We start from the raw sequence: 24,878 nt of genomic DNA on the forward strand, positions 1-24,878 counted from the left end.
CTGAAAACTATACAATGTATTAACCAATGTTGCCCTAATAAATACAAAGTTAAATCATCTAAATTACATCCCTTTAAAAATATATTTTATTTATTTTCAGAGAGAAGGGAAGGAGAGACAACAGAGGGAGAGAAACATTGATGTGAAAGGGAAATATTGGTCAGTTGCCTCTCATATGTGCCTGACCAGGGACCAAACCCACAGCCCAGGTATGTGTTCTGACAAGGAATTGAACCAGCAACCTGTCATTTTGGGGAACGATGCCCAACCAGATGAGCCACACCAGTCAGGACTAAATTACATTATTATATAAGTAACACTATTTTATTTTTAAAGCTAATGTAAAGAATGCAGGATTTTTTTTGGCATCATTGATTTCGTAACTTTTGTTTACCTTGTATTTTGGTTACAAGGCAATTTTGTACAGATTTCTTACTAGAAATCACATTCCTGGGGTGAGAGGTGTTTTCAAAGGTTACTATTTCATTCTGTCTTTACAACGTATCTGACATATGTGAAGCACAGATTCAATCCCCATTTAAGAAAGAGGAAACAGATACAGAGACGTTATGTATGAGATTTCCTCACAATGAGATTTCCACCTAAAAATATATAGATGCTGCTAGGATAGGGGAAACCTAGTCCTATGGAGGAAAATTAAATTTACTAGTGTTGGAATAAATTTGCATTAGGGACAAAACTGTAATTTACTTACCCAATTTCACATGACCATTATCCGTTAACAGAATGTTAGCTCCCTACAAAGTGAGAACATTTTAGTTACAATAGGAAAAATATTATCAGATAGCACATATAATAAATGTACGTATTTAAAATAATCACAAGTGACAGCCTTAAAGTATGCCCAATTAAACTGTTAAATCATTATATTCACAGAAAAATTTACTGTTCAAATTTTAAGCAATTTGACTATGCTTATAAAATGTTCTGCCTTGCAAAAGTTGCTATTAACACAATATAATTGTTACTATGAAAGTGATATATTAGTTTTCATCTAAATGTTATTTTCTTACTGATCAAACATTGTCACTACACTAACATGTTACCTTATATTGGCATTTTAAACTTGATTGCTATATCCTGTTAAAAAATAAAAACAAATCTCTAACTCATCAGTTGAACCAATGCTAGTGTGAACTGAACCCTGCTGCTTAGTATGTGAGACTGTCTATCTGTACTAAGTCTGTTCAGGATCATTCAGGACACAAGCAATTAGCCACAGGTCCACAGGATTAAGATGTCACTTGTCCACATGACTGAGGTATCAAGAAATATATACTGGTCTGTGCCCCCAGTTACTGGCACAAAGATCCTGAAACCTTTCTTTATAACTTCCTAAGTGATAAGAGCTCTAGGAGCATCTTTTGTTCTACTATTAGGTCTTTAACCCTAGATCCTAACACACCACTCCTGAAACCTTTGTAATATCCTAGGTGACAGGAGTGTCTTCTGTTCTAGATGAGCTCCTGGTGGCTCCTGGAATGAGGTCACCAGGACACTAAGCCATAATTAAAAGCTTGGAATTTTAACCTAACCCCCAATACCCAAAGAAGGGAGAGATACTAAAAATGGGGTTAATGACCGATCACACCTAGGTGAGGAAGCCTCCATAAAACCCCAATGGTACAGGGTTTGAAAGCTTTGGGGTTGGTGAACATGTGGAGGTGCTGAGACAGTGGTGGGCCTTGGAGAGGGCGTGGACGGTCTGTGCCTCTCCCCACATACCTGCCCTAGGCCTCTCCTCCATGTGGATGTTCATCTGTATCCGTTATCATATTCTTTAATAATCTGGTAAACATTAAGTATTCCCCTGAGTTCTGTGAGCTTTAGCAAATTAATAGAACCCAAGGAAGGGGTCTTTAAAACCTCCAATCTGGAGCTGGCTGGTCAGAAGCACAGATAACCTGAGCTTAAAACTGGTGCCTAAAGTATGTGTGTGTATGTGGGGAGGGGGTGGCACAAAAGAGGGGGGAGTCTTGTGGGACTGAGCCCTTCAATCTGTGGGCTCTGATGTTATCTCCAGATAGTGTCAGAACTGAGTTAATTATAGGACATCGAGTCAGTGTCACAGAAAATTGCTTGTTGTGGGGAAGACCCACATATTAGGTGACCAGAAGTGTCAGAAGTGAAGTGTTCTATATGAGGAACAAAGGAGACTCACAGGAAAGACATAGAAGGGAAGAACCGGGTTTTTCCCTACACAGAAAGAAAAAAACTAAGTTTTTTCCATTATAATGACCTAGTAGCATTTTAACTACTTTTGCTTTTTGACCCAAGTTCCAAGATGGTAATAACCACTTTATTTCCAATACTATCAATGTTTTTGATGGGGATAGAAATACTATCTCCCAAAGGTACTATAGGCTTTTTTATTTATTTTTACCTTTTCTGCAACTTTCAAATGAGCAAGCAATAGTAAGCAGCCTCTTTAGTCCAGGGTGCTATCAATCATGTAATTATAATCTTAGGGGGAAAATACTAGGAAACCCCTTCCTGCCCCACACAGAGGGTGAAATAATAGAAGACTATACCCCTGATATTATTGTAACTATGGAATAAAGGGAGAAATAAGAAAAAATAGAGAAGGGACTAAAGCTGGGATTTTAACTTGATCTAGACCTGAGCTATCTAGACTTATGCCAAAGTGTTCAGTTTGGTCTTTCTTCAGCTCCACATTAATTTTCCTAAACCACAGATTATATCATATCACCTGTACTTATGGTCTTCGATACACCCTTCCTTCTACCCATCTATCCATTCCCCTTTCCCTGAGAGAATAGTAGCAACCAGGTGTTATTTTAAGCTCTGGGGTTATAGTAATAAATAAATTCCAGTTCCCAAGTATGAAAAAAAGAAAATCTAAAAATGAAAACTCTCTCTTTCTCTCACACATACACACACATGAATGAATGAATGAATGAATGAACCAACAAATGGTTCCACGCCAAGTAGAGATAAGTACTCTGAAGATATATAAAGCAGGAAGGAAAGTCTTCTTCCTAGAGCAGTGTAATCTGAGCAGAGATCTGGGAAAGGTGAGGGTGCAGAGCCATACCAAAATATGAGACCATGATAGGGCCAGGGAACAGCAAATAAGGAGCCAGAATAAACTCAACATATTCCAAGAACAGGAAATTTGGTATGGCTGGAACAGAATGAGTAAAATGGAGAGGAGTGTGAGATGAGGTCAGATAGAAAGCCCAGATCATGCATAACCTTGTAGGCCATGCTAAACCACTTGGGTTTTATATTGAGTATGAAGGATGGTTTACAACAGGCGAGTGACAAGATCTGATATTAAAAGATCACTTTGTTTGCAAGGTGAAGTGGCTACAGAAACAGGGGCATGGAGACTAGTTAGAAGGCTATTACCAAAGTCCAAGTGAGATATATATACTAGTGGTCAAACAAAGTTAGAAATAGTGACAATGGTCAGAAACTACCCAAAGGGGGCCAAACTCTGAAGTCTGGCACACGACAAGTCCTTGCATAATGAAGCACCAAACCACCCAGCCAACCCCATCTGCTATTATTCTCTCATACAGTCTCTTCTTCTCAATAATGTGGTGCTGCTTTTATGCTTTCTAGAATGGCCCTTTCTCTTTCTGGGATCTGTACCTTTGCTCACACTGTTCCCTCTGCTTACAAGCACTCCAAACCTCCATTCTGACAAATATCTGCAAGTCCTTACAGATCACTTAAGTGCCAGTGACAAAGAACTTTTCTTGATTTACTCAAATTCTTATGATCTCCTCTCCCTTTGAATGCCAAAGCTCTTCGCTTATGTCTCTTTAGTGGTTTATGAAAATTACTTAAAGTAGAGGATCTCAACACATGATCTGAGAGCCCATTGAAATTTCATGCACAATTTGAAGTCATGTGCGTAAGGGCATTCATTTTCTGAGGAGAGAGCCCATGGCTTTCATCGGAGATGAGGAGGACAGCACAATATCAAAAACCAGAGAAGGTTAAGAACCTTTATGCTAGGGAAAACTTCACAAAACAAAAGAGGAAGAAAAGAAGTTGAAGATGAACAAGAAAGAAAAGTAAGTGAAAGGAGAAAAATATCTGAGCTGGGGAGACAGCAGCATCTCTGGAGATAACCTCTGAGTCCTGCCACAGCACCTGGTTTACCACAGTGCTAACCTCAGCACATCCGGTGCACCCGGGTGCCTCTGCCAGGCAAATGAAAGGCCATCAGAAGTCATGACAGGTTCATGTACCCATCTGGAAACATCATTAATGATAGTTCCTTGAGACTGCCAAAGTTTACTGTAATTTTCCAAGCATGAATCTGCCTTAAAACTAACTTGATGAAGGCTATACACCTGAGTAAAATGGGATATTAACCATTAACTCACAATTGCTAACTTCAACAGGGTGGATTTTATGTTATGAATTGTATCTCAATAAAGTTACTAAAAAAGTAATAAAAACATTAAAAGTATCCTCAATTTTACTATTGTAACATATTTCAGGTAACTAACTCATCCAACAGAACACTCAATACAATCATGGTCAACGGTCTGATCAGAGAGAGGGCCCACAGGGTAACCAAACATGTGATGTGCACGCACCTTTATATCTCTGTGCATTTTTCCTTTACTGTGAAGATAATATAGTCCCTGGAGTTTCAAACAAACAAAACAAAAAACACCAGAATAATTAACAAGGTTTAACTATAGAGCTCACTTTAGGATTTAAAATGACCAACGAAGTAGCAGTCTCTATGTTTTATTTACTCCTTACATTAAGTCTACTGGTAATCATTAATTTATTTTACTGACCTATCCTAATAAACACAAAAATCAAGAAAATGAAAAAGGCAAAGCTCAGTTGGAACCACTGATTTTCCAAAGATAGATAATTCTCACTGAACTCTGCAAATACTTTGAAATAACTTAAAAAGTATATGTACAATTAGTATCAGAATGAGTTTCAATTACTGTAAGAGTTCTCAAGTTCCTAGCCTTTCTTTGGTATTAAGAGGTATATAAAACATAAAATAATAAATCCATAGTACTTGAATTTTAGGAGTTTATATTATCACATTGAGGCTTTCAAGTACTTATGTGAGAATGTAATTTGGGTTTATTACACAAACAATATATTACTATTTAAGAGTTTACCAAACTATAATATTTAATCCTTACTTTAATTAATAGGTAGTGCACAATAACTAAACATTCACTTTAATAAAGACTGTTACTTTTTAATTAGCACTGAATTTACCTGTAGTGTCTCTCTGCTAACATATGCAATTTGCAGTTCTGACAGAGGTCCTGTTACTATAAGACAAGAAAATTAATAAAGTTAGGTAAACCATGTTCTTCAAAAGTGACAACTTTTCCAAGTTTCACTAAACAACAGGTTTAATTGTTTAATAAACAATTCTAAAATGTAAGCTTCACAAGGGTAGGATTTTTAAAAATCTGATTGGCTGACTGCTGTACCCTCAATGTTCAGAACAGTACCTGGGATGGAAAAGTTGTACAAAAACTGTTTAAAGAATGAATAAAGGTCTGAAATAGTCTCTGGAATTAATTATATTTTTACAACTCACTAATCGATATTATTTTTTAATGTTAAAAGAAAGCATGGACAAGAGGTTTAGCTAGTTTTAATTAAAGCTTTAAAAAAATTGACGTGTTACATGTATTATGGCTCATTTAAAATGAATGTCTTCCCCTAAAATGATTAGCTTTATAGCTATAAAATTAATATATGTTCACTTTCAAAAATTCCAATCCATAAAGTTTGGAAAGTAAAGGTCTCTTCTCTATTCAAACTATTACTCAATAATAAGCAGTATCAACAGTTTGGGTTATAGATTACCAGACAATTTTATGCAGAAACATTTTATATAAAGTATGTATGCATCACACAGAAAAGCACAAATGGAATCAGATTACACTTACAGTTCTGAAACCTGTCCTTTTCGCTTATCATGGACACCTTTCTACATCAATAAATATAGCTTAATCACGTTGTAAAAAGCACAATTATGTTGTAATACTGGAAAAATACAAGGTCTGTCCAGAAAGTACCCAGCCATGTGCTTCAAAAAATAGACATTTATTGAAGATACCAGATACAAGAACACTGTACATAAGACAATGACACCTCAGTCCACTTAAAAGTAGGCACCTTGGAACCTCATATAGTCCTCCCAGTGTTTCTTCCACTGTTCAAAACATTGCAAAATCCTTTGTTGGAATTGCCATCAGCTGCCCTGTTGTATTTTCCTGAATCTCATTAACAGTCTGAAATCTCTTCCCTTTCAAATATGATTTTAGTTTTGGGAAAAGCCAGAATTCACAGGGTGCCAAATCTGGGCTGTAGTGGGGCTGAGTCAATAAAATATCAGTATTTTATCAAAAAACTCTGCAAGAGACACATTGCATAAGCAGGTACGTAGTCATGATGAAGTGCCAATCACCAGTTGCCCATAGCTGCAACGTTCTGAATCACCCAAATAGTTTTCACAGAAGAATATTCAAGCTTAACACAAAATGTGATGCAGATTCGTTGCTCTACTTGCTCAGTGATTTTGAAAGTGATGGCTACACAGTACACATACTCATTCAAGGACATCTACCGTCCCCACTAACTAGTACAGTGAAATCGTCACTGTTCATACGTGCACATTTCAGTCCACTCTCTTTGGCTGCCATCAGTCCACTGATGTTGAACAAACCATTCTCATTATATTAACAATGGCTGGATTTTTTTCCAGACAGACCTCATATTTCTGTGTGTGCATCTATCCACTTCACCATTTACATTACTTTAGAGTAAAGAAATACATTCACTGGAAGAGACTATGCTAAAAATCAAATTCTAATGATGGGATCTTTTGCTAGATAGTGACCTTATAACAAAATATAGTAAAGTGAAGTGAAATGGAATCAGTATTCCTACCCAAATAGCCTTTTAACATCTCTATTACCATCAGTCCCTAAAATTACACAAGAGGCCCCAAACTAGATATATGAGCTCAAGTGCTATATTAAAAAAAATCAGAAAAAAATTCCAAAATATTTTCTTAGAAAATTGACATAATAAATTAAGACATAATTTTATTTTACATTTATCAAAAAGCACACCTCCAGCATAAGAGAATAAAGCTACTCTGCAGTTTGTGACAGTAATCCATTAACAGAACGAAACAGAAAGGGGAAAAAAAAGACAGAAAAATTGCTTATTTTACTTTAAAAGTCTCATATACTATTCCATTGAAATCTCAATGAAAAATGTTCCAATAATTTTTTAAACCCAGAATCTAGCATCTAAGATCACAAATATTCAAATGATGTTTCTTAAATACATGAGAGCAAAAACAACTGTCTTTATATTAACGGTATTCATTTTGCAACTGGATATTCTTTGGGCTTAGTATTAGCCACCAAGGCCTTTGCATGTCTTCTGTAAGTCTGAGTTTGAAATTTCAAAGGATCTGTAATATTCCTTCTTTAGAATTAACAAATAATTCAATTCATGTAATTTTTGAATTACAATTCATGTAATTCACGTAATTTTCCAACCTATAAACAAATATTCCTTTCATCCACATATATCTGAAATACCTTTATGTATCCAAATAATATAATGATAAAACATACTTTCCTCAAAACAACATTAATATTTTAATACAGTATATTACCACTTACTAAGAAATTCTACTAATTTCTATAAAATATAACTTTGGTCCTACCATGATAAATATCCTGTAAAGAACCACCTCCACAAAACTCCATGCAAATCCAAAGTTTATCGCGCCTATAAAGAAAAAATAAGCATGAAAAATTACCACATTTTCATACTGATAACACAGACAGTAACTACCTGTGCTGGGTTGTTCCACAGAATAAAAATGGATGCAGAAACTGTTAGTTTACTGACTGAACCACTTATCATTAAAGCAGTCTTAAATTGGATGTGTTACAAAGCCCATTTAAAATGTTTAATAGTCACTGTCCCTTTCTGAACTAAAATCTCCATTAAACCCGCCCTTTAACCTTGTTGAAGATTGGGCGATCAAAGCTCTCCAATAGTGGTTAGAACCACAAAGAGATGGTTCCCATGCCTTTTCACAATCTGGAAAGGAGGGCAAGAACTGCGCAGTCTTTTCCATGTGCCGCGCCCACAACTGAAGAGTTCAAGTGTTTTGTACCTGGATCATATGAGAATGGCAGCTGCAAGAAGTTAAATCCTTGCAGTATATTGAAAGAAAACTGAAGACTTTGTAAAATACGTAAAAAAGCATTCTCCAATTCTCCCTTTGGAAGGAACCTTTAAAACTAGGTCACAGCATTAAACTCAGTTGCATATAGAAGTGAATGGAAAAACAAGATTTGGCCTTGAGGTCATCCCCTATGGGATATGACCTGGGGAACCTGGCCTGTCTTGCTGAACGAAAACAAGAGGTGGCAAACTCAGTCTGTCTAAATTTACTCAAAGACCTGAAAAAGTAAAAACTCAGTGAAATAATTATAGTTCTCAGTCTTTCGGATAAAATGAAGGACAGAGATGATAAGATATTCGGAGGCTAGGAACACAAAAGAAAAAAAGTTTCTAATAAAAACATAACGGGAAGAAATGCTCCTTTCTAAATTCACCCACATCCAGAAGAAAAGTGCAGGCAACAGAACAGCTTCTCTGTTCTATCACAGGAAGGCTAACCATAAAGGTAAGTTTTTGCTGTCCACTTCCTCAATGAGACCACGTCCAGAATTCCCAAGATTACGACAGTTACCGACTACGATATCAGTTACGGAATTAACATAAATAAGTCATAAATAAAAATTCCATTCACATGAAAATATCCTGTCTTCAAAGCAAGGAAAAAACTACAAAACACAGACTAGACCTAACTTTATTTTGTTAAATGTATTAGGTGATGAAATCATTATTGTTTTTCAAAAAGGAGACAAAGTACCTGAGATAGCTTCCAAAATAAGCAACAATATTTGGGTGTTTACAGTCTTTCATCATAATAATTTCTTGTTGCACAACTGCAAAGTCTTCTCCTAGAATTAAAAAAAAAGTATGTTGAATATTTAATAGGTAAAATAAGTTCCAAAATGTCTATTTACTTCAAAATATAATAAATGTTATTGATACTATTTTTAATGACAATTTCAGTCCTTGCTTGATAGAAAGTAAAATACAGTGAGTGACTAAAAGTATAAACTCTGGTCCCAGACTGTCTAATTCAAATCGTAACTCTGTACCTTACTGAACTGTGTAAAATTGGGCAAGTTACTTGACCTCTCTGTACCAATTTCTTCCTCTGTAGAAATGGGGATAAAAATAGTAACAACCTATCTCACAGCACTGTTGGAAAAGTTAAACTAGCCAATATATGTAAAATACTCAGTGCCTGTTTGCGGGCCATTGGGTAACCTGGCACTGGAGGAGTGTAGGCCTCTTCACCCTACAAAGGTCTGTGGAGGTGCATTTGATACTCTTGGTGTATAAGAGTTTCTGCTCTTTGAACCACTTACCATTAAAGTAGTTTTAAAGTGGCTGTAAAAGAACCCATTTAAAAGGTGTCACAGTCATTGACCTGGGGGTAGCACCTGTCCCTATGTAAAGTTAAGTCTCCATTTAACCCACCCTTTAACATTAATGAAGGTCAACCTCAGTGAATTCCAGATAATTCACTACAATTTATACATTACTTTTTCCTTTTTTACCAAATAACATTTAATATAATTTTAGTACAAAGAAGTAATTCTTTTTGAAGTTAGGGCGGCAACATTAATACACCAAGAGTGTCAAATGTACCTTCACAAAGTCTTTGTAGGGCCAAGACGCCTACACTCTAGCAGTTACTGGGTTACCAGATGGCCCACAAACAACAGGCTTAGCCTGTATTCCAATGCACTGTTCCAACTGTGCTGGGATGCAGACTGGGGTTGTGTTTGAGCCGGGTCAGACTATTAGCAAATCATCTGTCTTCTACTCCCTCTCTGCCCAAATGCTTCAAAATAAGATCTGGCAATGATATGGCACCGTCACATGCTGTGGCTCCTGAATGAATACTTCTCGTAGAGAAAAAGAACTGCAGTGAATGCAAGTGTGGTGCACCAGAGACTATGTAGAAACAGAGCAAATGGAAGTGTAAGCATTTAACCCAAAGTAATTTTGTACTACTATTTCAGTTTTTAAAGTATTACATGCTTGCAGACCCTGATTAAATGTGTATTAGGCTGAGTAAAAAACAGAAATCTTCCAAAGTACCACTCAAATCATAAGTATGAGGCTGTTAGAGCAAACCTAACATTTCTGGCCTTGGTATTTTCCTACTATAAATGTGACTGACTCTGGAAGTGGCATAACCATGAACCATCGGACCCAATATCAAAACTCACTTCGTGCCCAGTTACAAGATAAGAAGTAATAAAGAACAGACTTATGCCAGGTTCTTAATTTCTGCAATGAAGTCTGTACAGAATCAAAGACCTCCAAAGGGAGAATAGGAAAAATTTTTAAATATATTTTATTGATCATGCCATTACAGTTTTCCCATTTCCCCCCCTTCATTCCCCTCCACCCTGTACACCCCCTCCCCCACCATTCCCCCCTTTAGTTCATGTCCATGTGTCATAAGTTCTTTAGGACAATAGGAAATTTTTATGCTTCCAAAATTTCAGAAGAAAGTTAATGAACTGAGATCCTCTTCCGAATTCATCTGCCACCATGAAGAATTCCAGATTTTTAGTATATTAAGAAAATCCAAGTTAAAAATAATAAAGCAAAAATATGACTAACACCAATTTTCAGGGACAGACTAAATTCATTGAAAGTTCTAAATTTTGCGTTCTCATTTGCCTCTTAATTGTGCTTTCCCCCGATCTGGTGAAAGGGTTACATGAGAGCAAAGTAGTTGTAGTCAGAGTGAACGCCAGGACTTTAGTTTCTTGGTCAGACAGCAACTCTCTTTCTGGGGGTAGCCCTGAGAATTTAGCAGTCATCACACAAACTCAAAGGGAATCTGCTTCGGAATAAAGTTGACCAGAAAACATTGAAAAGGAATAGGAAAAGAGGAGGAGGAAAAAGGCACGTGAAGACATAACTGAGCTACCTTACCTGCCTCTGTAGTTTTCAGATATACCCATATATAACCAACAGATCCCCTACATTGTTTAGGCACCTTGAGTTGTGGTTTCTGTTACAACTATAAGCATCATGACTTCTACAGTGATATCTACCTATCACTGCCCCAATGACATTGCAACAATGTCTGCATGTCCATGTCCTTGCTAGAGTAATCAGGTCCTCTACAACAGGATTATGCCTAAATCATCTTTGTATCCCCAGCACCAAATATTGTGATTTAATAGAACAGGTGCCTGAATTAATCTACAATACCTCATAATTCTTCTCTGTGATAACTCTAAATCAGGTATATCTGCTTTCAGTTTAATTCCATCCAGTTACACAATTAATTGCTTACATGCTATTCCTGTGCTTTCTACTGAAACCTATGAGTGACTTTAAGTCTTCAACTACCTCTCTCCAATAAAATGGTCTTGCTTGTTTTATCTATCTATCTATCTATCTATCTATCTATCTATCTATATCTATAGAAAGAGGGGCAGGGAGGTAGAAAAAGAGAGAGAAACATCAATGTGTGATTGCCTCTAACATGTCCTCAACTGGGGAACCCAGGCATGTGCCCTGACTGGGAATTAAACCAGTGACCCTTTGGATTGCAGGCCAGCACTCAATCCACTGAGCCAGCCACACCAGCCAGGGCCCATAAAATGTTTTTGATCCAAAGTGCATTATCTTTTTCCTAGTAAGTCATTTCCATGCGATCACAAGAATAGTCAAATAAAACTCAAATTTTTGTGGGGGAAAAAATACAAAGAAATAATCTACAACACAATTTTAAAAAGGACCACCAGGTGTGTGGTAATTTACTCACTAGCCATTAGGAAACTAATACACGATTACTATTAACATTATTATTATTACTGTGGCAGAGCTGGTTAGCCATTCAGAAGTAATCTGTGCTCTCCCTTCCATAGTGTGGAGGTTATTGGTGAGAGGCAACCATCCAGTAAAAGACAACATTTCCCAGTCAACAGGAATACTGATGTGCTCAAGGGGCTTGTTCTCTTCAGTGGGATGTGAGCAAACGTACCAGCAGGCTACACGACATTGTGAGGACTTAGAAAATGTAAGAAGTCTGGGTCCCTGAGTCACTAAGAGGAGGAGTTATCAAACAACTTGAACATCTGCACTGAACAACTATATAAACTTTGAATAAAATGTAATTCTATTAAGCCACTGATATGTTCTAGTTTCGTTATTACAGCAGTAAACATTATTCTAGCCTGTTATGGCACTCCACTTGTGTATCTTCCAGTTTCCACTCTGTTTTAAACACAGAGAAGTGGAAATGTCTATCTATGCTATGGACTAAAATATTTTAATAAGACCAGTTTTAATTTACCTTTTGATGTGTGAAACATTCCAAATATGTAACAGATAAACTCCACGTCATATGCAGAAACAATAAATAGGATTAAAAGTATTTCAGTAACCCATGGCTCTCTTCCCACAGCTGGTTCTCTTAAACAAGTTGTTGATGACCATCTCAAACTGCCAGAGTAAGGGGAAACACTGAAATCCAATTATTTTTAAAAGCTATCAGCATACCATGAAATCCAATGTCTGATTATAAAAATATAAATTAGCCTTAAGTAGTTGTAGTATATAATTATAAAATACTTTTCTAAAACACCAGAACCAATGCCCAATTTTTAGTCTTTGGAAAAATACTCAGACTGTAATTCATACCACACAGAAATATAAAGAAACTGTCTAATAATCTTGACTTTTAGATATTTCAATCTGAAAAAACCAAAAATAATTATAATAACAATATTAGTATTTTTAAATACTGAGAACAAAGAAAATCACTTTTCAAATATTTCACTTGATGAAAATAATATATAAGCCTATTTATTTGTTTAGCCATATTTTAGTAAGAGTTCGTGATTAACAATGGTTAAAAGAAGTATCATATTTGCCTAAATTGTTACAAATCAACTTTGAACTTGGGTTCAACAAGATAAAAAGAAAAAAATCTCCTTGCTGAAATTCAACAGTAAAAGATAAGATTAAAACATCCTGTCTGGTGTGCCAAAATAGTTTGCTGGGTGATTAGGTTTAGTTTTTGGTTTAAAGAAAACATGACCCCCGCTCCTAAAAAAAACTCCTACTCTAATGCAGTGTTTCTCAGCCTTATTTTCCTAATGCCTGTGCCCATGAATTTTAATGCCACAGATATTCTGTATAGCTGCTTATGTACTGTATGTATATTTGTGCTTTATATATAAAGAGTAGGATTTTTTTTAACATCTGAAGAACAGATTCTTCCCCTTTCTCATTTTAAAAGTAGACCTGAGAGAAGATGGTATCCAAGTAGTAAGGAAAGAACGGCTTAACCTGAGATTCCTGACTAATCGGCTAGGTCTTTTTTTTTTTTTTTTTACCTGGATCCAGCTCTTCTTCTGAGAGCCAGGTTTACCAATATAGGTCTGATGGGAGATCCAAAGTAAGGTAGGTACCCATATCTCAAAAGGGAACTCCCAGTACCAGTCCTCTTGATTGTATCCCTCCTACTCTACTGAATATTAGGGTAGCATTCTTAGAGTTTCTCTAGGTAAAGCAGGTCTGCGATAGATTAAAAAAATGTTTCTGGCACAAGAACAGGAAAAAGAAAAATAAAGCACAGTATAGATTTTAAACTAAGTGAAAAATACACTGGTAAAAAATTTTCTCTCTTTATTGTGCTTACCAAGAAGAACCACAGTCTGTTCCTAATCTGTTAAAAAGAAAATCTCTGTACATAGGGTAAAGTCTAAATCTTTGGGCTAACATTTATTGTTCTCCATCAACTACCACCAATCCACTTCTCACTATTTCCACTATTTCTCACTATGCTCAAGCAGAGCACACCGCGCTGGCCAAAGGAAACAATTTCCCAAACTGGCCTAGCATGCCAGCACCACCCCTGCTTTCACGCTGCCCTTCTGCTCCCCTATATTGCTGGCACGACAGCCAGCCTTCAAGGCGCAGATGCACTGTTCCTTACTTGATTACACCAAGTTGAGATGAACCTCACAGTCTCTATGGAAGCCACCAATGTATATTAGCTACTCTATCCTATTAGTGTTCTTTCACAAGACATCTTGTCTAGATATTCCCAGCACAGGGTATTTCACAGGGTGAACAGTCAAAGCCAGCTGTTCAATGAGCTTGTGAATTAAGTTTTTCTAGTCACAGCCACCACCCTTCATTATTGCACAATTCACATACACACACACTTTGCTCAGTGGGTGCTATCTACATCAACACCCAGTTTTCACATTGGGTAACAAGCTCCTTGAAGGCAGATACCATGTCTTTTTATCTTCTAACTCAATTAATGCTGAGTAAATATTCATAGTAAAGAGACATAAAGGGTTGGGAATGAGAAAGAAATTGCAGATGCACTAAAAAGTCCTGTTATTTCCTTTCTTATTTTTGAAAATTATTACTTTTAAGTGTATAAACTTCTAATCTGTCCAGTGTACTCAGCATCAAGCCCATAAAATGGCTCTAACATATTAAAGTGTAGCTAAGCACTCCATGATTAACCTTATAAAGTAATTATCATAAATGATGTAACAACAACTTTCTTCATGGTGGCAGTAAACACAGAACAGCACCGAATAAACAACTGGTGGTAAGGGATCTGCTGAAGTACTCCAGGGAGAGAAGGAAAAGCAGACAGATAAATAACTACCCTGGTGCTTCCTCACTCTGTGATGAAAATAAAGGGGAAGCGCACCTCCCCCACCTCTCAGGACAGAAAAAAACTATATGTTGAACAATGACGAGAAAGATTTGTAAAATACAGCTTTGGAGATCCATGAAAAAAAAAGTAAATGCTGCTCTCATGGAAATAAAACATAATACCCTATTTTCTCATTATGAATTTCCTATTCATCAATCTCAGTATATTTCATTGCGTTTCAAAAGGAATGAGTTTCCCCATTTAAAAGGAACAAGTTTCTCCCACAAGTTGCTACTTAATCAGTTATCTGTTTTTATATTCTACTCTAATAACCAGTACTACAAGTGAGTAATTTTAAACAACTTTAATTAAATACCATTTTTTAAGTAAAAAACTAAAAAATAATGGACCAAGAATCAGAAAAATCAGATCCACAAAAAGGAATGTGTGACTTTTGGGGCAAATTATAAATACTGTTACCTATTTTTCTGCAATATTAAGTGTATTAGGCTTAAGAGATGTTCACACAACACCTCCCCACCACCAGTTATTTCCTATGACAAAAGTTTTGAAAGTTGTAAAACATCTGACAACCATTGAGACAGGTGACCTAAAAAGTTCCTTATGGCTCTAAAATCCTGACTTTAGCCCCGGCTGGTGTGGCTCAGTGGACTGAGAGCTGGTCTACAAACCAAAGGATCACCAGTTCAATTCCCAGTCAGGGCACACGCCTGGGATGCAAGCCAGGTCCCCAGTAGGGGGTGTATGAGAGGCAACCACATATTGATGTTTCTCTCCTTCTCTTCCTCACTCCCTTCCCCACTCTCCAAAAATAAATAAAGTCTTTACATAAAATAAAACAAAATCAAACTATGACTTTAAAACATAAAAGAAAAATAAAAGACTCAAAAAGAGATCCATTCTTGAGAGAAGTACTGTCTGAGGCTCTACCTGTGTTGTTATTCCAGACTGATAAATGGGCAGGCAGCTGTTCACTCTCTCTGTTTGTTATTTGAGATTACTGTGTACATGGTACGCCAGAGTGTAAAGGACAGCTTGCTAATTAAACTGATTACATTATACTATTCATAAAGAAGTTTATTTGCTGGTTTATGTTTTAGTTTATGATGCATCAATTTCACCACAAAAGATGTCCAATTTGAGCAAATGTACTGGTTTTGAAGAAACACATCTTACCTCAATGAAGTTCACTTAGTACTCATTAAATGTGAATAAAACTCACTTAGCTTGTTAAGTGGTGGTTCAACCACTAAATATTTTTCATATACTGCCCTTGCTGGTGTGACTCAGTGGACTGAGTGCAGGCCTGTGAACCAAAAGGTGACCAGCTTGATTCCCAGTCAGGGCACATGCCTGAGCTGCGAGCCAGGTCCCAGTTAGGGGCATGTGAGAGTTAACCGACTGTTTTACCTCTTGCACATCGATGTTTCTCTCCCTCTCTTTCTCCTTCCCTTCCCCCCTTTCTAAAATTAAATAAATAAATCACACCTTAAAAAAAGATATTCATACACTAGCTCTCAAAAACTATACTTGTGTATATATATATTTTTAATTAAACAAACATCCAGCAAACCTGACAACACAGTTCCTATACCCCTGCCAAGTTCTGAGAGTAGTGAAAGAGTAGGCTACATTACCAGGGCTCAAATCTCAGCTTGCCACTAATTAGGGCAAGTTACTTAAAATTTCAGTGCTTCTGTTTTCATATCTTTCAAAACAGAACAATAATACTGAATATAAGGATTGAGTCAACAAATGTAAAGCACTTAGAGCCTGGCACAAAGTAAGTATGAATAAATGTTTGCTATTTATTAGCAAAAACATGTCAGAGTTTAAAGCAACCCATCTCTAACATATCACTAAATCTTCCTAGTCTCCTAATCTTCTTCATTACCGTATTTCAGACTATAAGACACACCCCCAATTTGGGAGAAAAGGGGTGCATCTTATAGTCCAAATGTCATGTACCTGGCTCACTGCGGGGGGGGGGGGGCTATGTTATTTATGTTTTTAAATATTTTACCACATTTTTTGCTTCAAGAAAATTTTCCCTTATTTTCCTCCTCTAAAACCTAGGCGTGTCTTATGGTCCAGTGTGTTTTATAGTCTGAAAAATTAGGTAATTTGATTTATCCAATAAATATTTACTGAGTGTCTACTAGGTGCCAGACATGTTATCAGGAACCAGGGAACCTTAGAGTAAAGAAGATGAATATGAAGTCTGCCCTCATAAAAACTATGGCCTAGCAAAGACTTTCACATCACTACACTCTTCTTACCAATACTATTTTTTCCCCTATAAACATGTCCTTGTTACTTTTCTCCAAGAACTGCTATCATCAAACAGTGAGATCCTTTACCAAGGGCTATTTCTAGATGCTGACAACGCTAGTGGCTGACTAAGAAGGGTCTTAACAACGAAGTCAATAAATACTTGTGGGAATCCCCCAATTCTTATTTCTACAATATATATTTCTACATTATATTTTATCATTGCAGTCCCCTTACTGTTTAACTGTCTATTTTCCCCTTCAATTATCAATTTTGGCTTCACATATTTTGGGGCCTTATTTTTAAGTGTTAATATTGTTTCCTATTCTTTTTCATGAACAACATACAGAATTTACATTCTGGGATTCTTTCTTTTTTTATTGTACATTTTACAAAGGAAGTGACAGTGTGTAGTATTTGTCTTTCTCTGTCTAGTTTATTTCATTTAGCATACATAATACCCTCAATGTCCATCCACGCTATTGTAAACGGAGAAAATTTTCCTTCTTTCCTATCGCTGAATAATATTCCACTGAATACGTGTACACCACATCTTCTTTATCCATTCATCTGCTGATGGATGCTTAGGTTGTTTTCATATCTTGACTACTGTGAATAATGCTGCAGTGAACACAAGAGTGCAGATCTCTCTTCAATATCCTGTTTTCATATCCTCTGGATATACACCCTGAAGTGGAACTGCTGGATCATATGGTAGTTCTATTTTCTGTTTTTTTTAGGAACCTCCATAATGTTTCCATAGTGGATGGATATGGTAATGAAGAAGATATGGATGCACGATGGGAATTTACATTCCCAGCAACAGTATACAAAGGTTCTCTTTTCTCCACATCCTTGCCAACAGTTGTTATCTCTTGTCCCTCTTATGATAAAAAACTAAAAAGCTTCTGCACAGCAAAGGAAACCATCAACAAAATGAAAACGCAACCTAGAAAATGGGAAAAATATTTGCAAATCATACATCTGATAAGAAGTCAATATCCAAAATATGTAACAAACTCATACATCTCAATGGCAAAAAAAACCAGAACAAAACAAAACAAACGCAATCTAATTAAAAAATGGGCAAAGGATCTGGATAAGGCATTTTTCCCAAGAATACATACAAATGGCCAACAGGTACCTGAAAGGTGCTCAACATCACTAATCATTAGGGAAATAGAAATCAAAACTAGAGCGAGATATCACCTCACACCTTTATAATAGCTTCATCAAAAAGACAAGAGATAACAAGTGTGGGTTAATATTTTGCTATGAAGACCTCAGGACTACAATGTCATTAGTAACACACCAGGAAAATGTAAGTGCTATTAGAAGTAATAGTCTCAAAAAGAAAACTGGACTTTCCTTTTTACTGGTACATTATAGGAATGCAATAATTATTAAATTTGTGTTAGCAACATTTCAAGTAAAATAACGGGTCACTGGTTTGCATTACACATTTGGAATCAAAAAGATTATGCAAGAGGATGAGGTTATGGAGTGATATATCTGGGTACTGCTTTTCTAGATCCTGTAAAGGTACTTCTACCTTTCATTAAACATTTATCATAGTATTTGTTTTTTTTTAAACCTACTTTATGAGTAAGGCTGAAGATAAATTATGAATATATGCTTGTTAACCTCTGAGACTGTGGGGAAAAGGTAGCATGGATGTATAATTAACGTAACAGGACAGGAAATTCACTAATGAGCTGTTTTAAAAATAGAGACAAGTTTACCTACCTTGGAGTAGTACCTAATTCCCTTAACGCTAATTTCCTAATAACTTTAATTTCTAGTGAAAAGATCTTTTAACAGGTGAAAATTAATGTCATTGCTTTAAAATGTTCTAATGATAGCTCTTGAATAGTATCATAGCTATGTGAATGGGAATAATAAAAAATGGTTGATTTCTAAATTCAATTACACACCTACCACTGTTTGACAGTCCCGTCATTGGTAACTAGTCAGCTCCTCCTTCCATTCCCCACAGTGGCTCTTACAACAGTGAAAGTTATCGCCATTGTTCTTCAGATATCCTACTTGCCAACTTCTGCTTTACTCTCAGCTAAGGACCTTTATTTAATAATTATTGCATTCCTATAATATTCCTCTTCCTCCATCTGAGATAATGGAGACTCTGTTGTAAAGATATTGTTTTACTACCCTCTCCTCAACTTTAAAGCTAATCTATATTAGTGCCCAAACTTGGCCCTTTCCAAAGATATGATCCCAAAGGTGGCACTCTCCTACTTTTCAGAAGAGGCACCTCTTCGTCCTACCTCCTTCTAAGCTCTCAAAATCTTGATCCATCGCTTATGTTCTCTTCACCACCACTCACTTTTGCCCATCAGCCTACAAACACGCTGAAACTTACTTCGATGTAAAAACTTTCCCTTAGCCTTGCTTATCTGATATTAAACCAGTCACCCTATTACTTTTCACAGCCAAATTTCTTTTAAAGAGTTTGAGCTATGATTCCTTTTCCTTACTTCCATTCCCTCCTTGCTTAATCTACTCCAATCTATTTTTCATCCAATGACTACTGGAATTACTCTCACAAAGGTCCGTGTCATTTTAAGACCCAAATTGAAGGCCTCTTATGAATCCTCACCCTCTCTGCCATTTCAGCAGCATTTGATACTAGTGACCCTTCTCTCCTTTTGAAACTCTCCAATTACAACTACAACCAAACACGAGTGATTTTCAGATCAATGCCTCCAGCCAACACCTCTCCCCGGAGCTCCAGGTCTGTAGATCAAATTGACAACTGTACAGTACAGGGTAGAGCAAAAGCAGGTTTACAGTTGTTTGTATGGAAAATAATACAATAATAAGTAATAAGAATAAACTGTGTTTCTTAACTTACAACTGTAAGCCTACTTTGCCCTAATCCTGTACATATACAATCTCTAAATACCGCATAAGCAATGTATCTCGAATGAATGGAAATGCACTCTTTCTCTTCATTCTACCTCCTAAATATCTCTCAGATTCAGTCCCACTATCACTACCTGGTTCAAGTCCTCATAATAACCCTCAAATTGCCTCTCCAGGCAGAACACTGCTTGAGGCTACAACAGCCATTCTTTCCTTCTCCTTAGACTCACAGCCGCCCAGCTAAAGACCGCATTTCCTAGCTTCTTTGTGTTTGTGCGGCCACCTAGGTAAGTTCCCAGTGACAGAAAATGAGCAGAACTGGTATGTGACTTCTTTAAAAGAAAAATTTCTTGCCTTAAAATACCTCTGTCTCTCTTCTAGCAAGCTAACAATGGACACACAAGTGACCTGTCCTCATATGAGTGAGATGAGTGGGTGCTCTACAGGGTGATAGCACACAATGGGAGGAACAGGGATCCCCAAATAATCTCATGGGGTAGAACTGAACTACCAACCTGGACTCACCTGAGAACTGTTCTATGAGAGAGAAATAAATGTCTACCCTATTTAGGTCACTTTACTTTGGGTTTCTTTGTTATGGTATTTAACCTGAACCCTAATCTAATTCTCCTACCCTTCTAGATAAATCTCTTAATTTGTTTCCTGTATTAACTTACATTTCAATATATCTGTTACATTACTGCCAGTTATCTTTTAAAATATAGGCTAAATATTAGTTTTCTCCCTCATAACCTTTTAATAAAACTTCAAACTGTTTTCCAAAGTGAATGTACCATTTTACATCCCAAAAAAGCAGTGCATGAGGGTTCCTGTTTGCAGTTATACTTTCATCTCTTTCCTTTGGTCATACATGCTGAAATATTAAGGGCTGAACTGATACATCAGTAGCAGAAGGAAGGAGGGTAGTGAGTATAAATGAAACAAAGTCCGCCACATCTTGAAAACTGTACTCCTCCTCCTACTACTAGCAGCTACTTACTACTCTGTACCAAGCACTATTTTATGTGCTCTAGGTATGTCAGCTCATTTGATCTCTACAACAACCTTAAGAGAAAACTGTCATTATCCCCATTTTAGAGATGAGGAAACAGGTCCAGAAAGCGCAGGCAATATGGTCAAGCTAGGACTAGACCCAAAGTAGTTTCGGAGTCTATGCTCTCAACCACTAGACCATATACCTCAAACTCCAAAGAAAAAATTAAATATAAAAATTCAGGTGGCTTCTATGAAAATATAAGTTAGGAATCCAATATTAACTAAATTTAAGTATATATTTAATAACATGATAATATCCCTTGTTATCTCTGGGTGTTAGAATACCAATAATTTTTCTTTTTATTTAATTGTATTTTCTACTTTTATTACAGTGATAAATATATGCACAGCAGTGTTCAAGACTGACAGCATAACAATGTGAACATTTCACTGATCAAAAAAATAACTTGATGAACAATAAAGATTTTTCAAGTTTCTAATTTTTTAAGGAAATTTTAAGACATATGAATGAATACTATGTACCAGGCCGGCCCTAAGTTCAGTTCTGTATACACAAAGTTAATTAAAATCTAAAACCAAAGAAAAGCAGTTCTAGATTAATAATATAGCCGTGGTTAAGTGCTATACCCAAGTTATTCCCGCAGAGTCATCTTAATTAGACCAGAGGTCAAGGAAGACTTCCTGAAAGAGAAGGCACTAAATTGATTTGAGACTGATGTATGTACAAACTACTACTGATTTAGAGAGTATTACATCGAGTAACTATTTCTTAATGATTAAAAATGAAGATCCTGATTAAAATGCCAAATCTTTTTTTAAATCTCAGATTTCACCACTTTCAAATACCCTACTTAAGTTTCTCATAAACTGAACAGCATGGGACTCAGAAAAGAAAAAAGTATCTTGTGGTGTTTGGATGTAATTAGACTACACAAAATCTGTAAATACGTAAAACTGAAAAAAAGTACCTTTTTATTCATTATATTTCAGTGTGGTTTGGTCAGAGTCAACATATCCTTCAAATTTCATCTTAATGGTACTTCTAAAAAGTCTGCTAACAATCCCAATCAGGGGTGAGCGAAACACAGCAGCAGGTGGCCTGCTTTGCTAACAATGGGTTTTTCATTTTAAGAGTGAGAGAGGAAGAAGAGAGAGGGTGGACTCTATACAAAGACCACATGTGGTCCAAAAGCTTAAAATATTTTACAATTTATCCTTTTTACAAAATAAGTTCCCACCCTTGAGTGTATTTCTCTTGTACTGAAGCTAAAATCTGTTTTTACTAATAAATTTGTATTAAGTTTGTAATGAAAGAAGCCATCAGAAAAGCACTATCGTTGCTACTGAACTCCATCTAGACACCAGCACAATTATTTGCTGATGACAGAAGGAGAAAAAGAGAAAAGGGGGTTTTAAGAGAAGATAAACAGGAGCGTATAGTTAGTTTGGAAAGATGTGGTTTTTACAGTAGGTGGGAGGAATTCAGGAGTAGAATATTGTGGGGGAAGCTGACAAAAAATATGGAGTAGTCTTAGGGGCTTTACAATAAGCTGCTTAAGTTGGAAAGTATCTACTAAGATAAATTGGGAGATCTAGGTTTACTGAGAAAAGTGAGACTCAAGAAGTGAAATTACCTGCCCAAGTTCAGCAAGAGAGGAGGACACAAAGACTGGACTACAACCATCTGAACACCGGTTCGCTGCTTTCCACTGCATCACACTGCCCCCTCCAAGGACAGTGTTACCACTATCCATCTGTGACAAGTCTGCTCGATTGAGTTCAGAGGGAATAAAGCCTCTTCAGGAATTCTCCCCCTGCCCCCAATTATTAATAATATTTTTAGGGATGAGATAGCTACAGGTCTCAAAATGGTGTAGGAAAAGAGTAGATTCCAGTTCTCTTTCCCCGAAGATACTGGGAACAAGAGAATGTTAACCAAAGACCATTAATATAAGCCTTAAAGATATCTATTGGTGTACAGCAGTAAGAAACATCAAATTTCAATTACCTGGTTCCAATTTTATTACTTTAATTGCTGTCAATTCACCAGTGTTAACATTCCGTGCCTAAAAAGAAGAAAAGATAATTATGAAAAAAACTTTCATTAAAAACTTTATAAAATGTCATTAGCTGTTTATGATCAACTTACACGAAATGTTTTTTAAAGAACTGCAAAACTGATTTATATTTACAAAACAAACACTATGCTCTTTACAATGAGTTTCATTACTAATTCAACTATAAATTTAATAATATCAGTAATAACAACTAATATAGACATAGGCCTTGTTACGTGCCAGGCACTAAGTTTTTTTTATACTAATTCATTTAATTCTCAAAACAATCTTATGAAGTAGATACTAACTTTATTCCCATGTTGCAGGTGGGAACACAGAAGCACAGAAAAGTTAAAGAACTTGCTAAGGCCATACAGCTGGTAGCGACAGCACTGGGATTCCCTCCCAGGCAGCCTGACTCCAGAGCCTGAGCTGTATTTATTCATTTATTTTAAAGATTTTGTTTATTTATTTTTAGAGAGAGGGGAAGGGAAGGAGAAAGAGAGGTAGAGAAACATCAGTGTGTGGTTGCCTCTTGCATGTCCCCTCTTGGGGACCTGGCTTGCAACCCAGGCATGTGCCCCAACTGGGAATCGAATTAGCAACCCTTTGGTTCGAAGGCCCGCACTCAATCCACTGAGTCACACCAGCCAGGGCCAGAATCTGAGCTTTAAAGCATTACACTCTATTGCCATTCATTCAGCCTGGTTAAATTTTTGAATTTATTAACTATTCTTAAGTGTGTTTATTTAAAAACCGTAGAATATAAAAAGTTAACACAATTATATAACCATGAAAACAGCCCTCATGTATCTGTTAAAACACACCTGATGGTAACAATCGAATCAGTGAGTTCAATACAAACCAAATATATTTTTATATGCCATATATTAAAAATCATTTTATAAATTATAAATGACAGAAACTGTTCAATTTCTATAAATATGGCAGTTTTCCTTGTCAACTTAAACTGTTTTATAACAGAATCAGAACTTCTAAAGTCTTTTAAACTATTATAACTTATATTTGGGCTAGTAATTAAAATGTAATAAATTTTATATCAAACAATAAAGGCCAGTGTGTATGATTCCTTGATTACAGAAAGGTGCATTCATGTGACCAGAATTATTCTTAGTTGCAACACTCCTATTGATGAAGTGGTGACGATCAGTGAATCACCCACAAGGGATGGTAACAGCATTAATAGTGGAACCCTTCTGTGGATACTGAGGCATTAAAAGTATCAGCCAAGAGTCTAGAAAGGTAGGCCGATGTGAAGACACAGCCATTGACAAAATGTGAAATTTAGCCTTTTAACTAAAAACAAAACAAAGGTATTAAAAGATTCCCCCTATACAATTTTTTTTAAAAAAATGAAAACAAGATTTGCAGGGAAAGTTCTTTCCTTCAGAAAAAATACCCATTACTAATAAACACATGATTCCAACTTAGGACAGGCAGTATAAAACAGATCTGAACAGTTATTCCAAACTAAATTTAATTTCCATTAAATGCAATAGCATTTCAAATAGTGCTAAGATTAAGTATTTTTTCCCTTTCCTATGATGAGAAGACACACACACACACACACACACACACACACACACACAATGAATTATAAATAAAATCAGAATAACACCATTCTGGAAGCATTTTGCATAGGAGGGACAGTGTATCTGCAAAATATTCAGGTGTATCACACAATGTTAGTGATGAATCTTCTCAAACACTGTAAAAACTACTTGCCTTTTCTAACACTTCAGTATCTTTTCTCTGTTAGTCTCCTCCTTGATACTGATATTCCATCCTTC

General features: G+C 36.3%; 1 protein-coding gene across 3 annotated transcripts in view; it reads right to left on the bottom strand.

The window, feature by feature from the left end:
- Positions 1 to 24,878, bottom strand: part of MAP4K3 (mitogen-activated protein kinase kinase kinase kinase 3) — a 122,188-nt gene that overhangs the window by 68,598 nt on the left and 28,712 nt on the right. For all 3 annotated transcript variants that reach the window (XM_037136945.2, XM_037136870.2, XM_037136723.2), the window contains exons 2-7: positions 23,019 to 23,076; positions 8,960 to 9,050; positions 7,736 to 7,800; positions 5,254 to 5,309; positions 4,599 to 4,646; positions 716 to 758 (exon numbers count right to left, since the gene is read on the bottom strand). In XM_037136945.2, coding sequence (XP_036992840.1) covers positions 716 to 758; positions 4,599 to 4,646; positions 5,254 to 5,309; positions 7,736 to 7,800; positions 8,960 to 9,050; positions 23,019 to 23,076 — 361 coding nt within the window. The remainder of the gene's footprint in view (positions 1 to 715; positions 759 to 4,598; positions 4,647 to 5,253; positions 5,310 to 7,735; positions 7,801 to 8,959; positions 9,051 to 23,018; positions 23,077 to 24,878) is intronic.

Source organism: Artibeus jamaicensis, unplaced genomic scaffold (assembly GCF_021234435.1).
Source record: "Artibeus jamaicensis isolate MK-2021 breed Jamaican fruit bat unplaced genomic scaffold, CSHL_Jam_final contig_465, whole genome shotgun sequence".
Classification (NCBI taxonomy): Eukaryota; Metazoa; Chordata; class Mammalia; order Chiroptera; family Phyllostomidae; genus Artibeus; species Artibeus jamaicensis.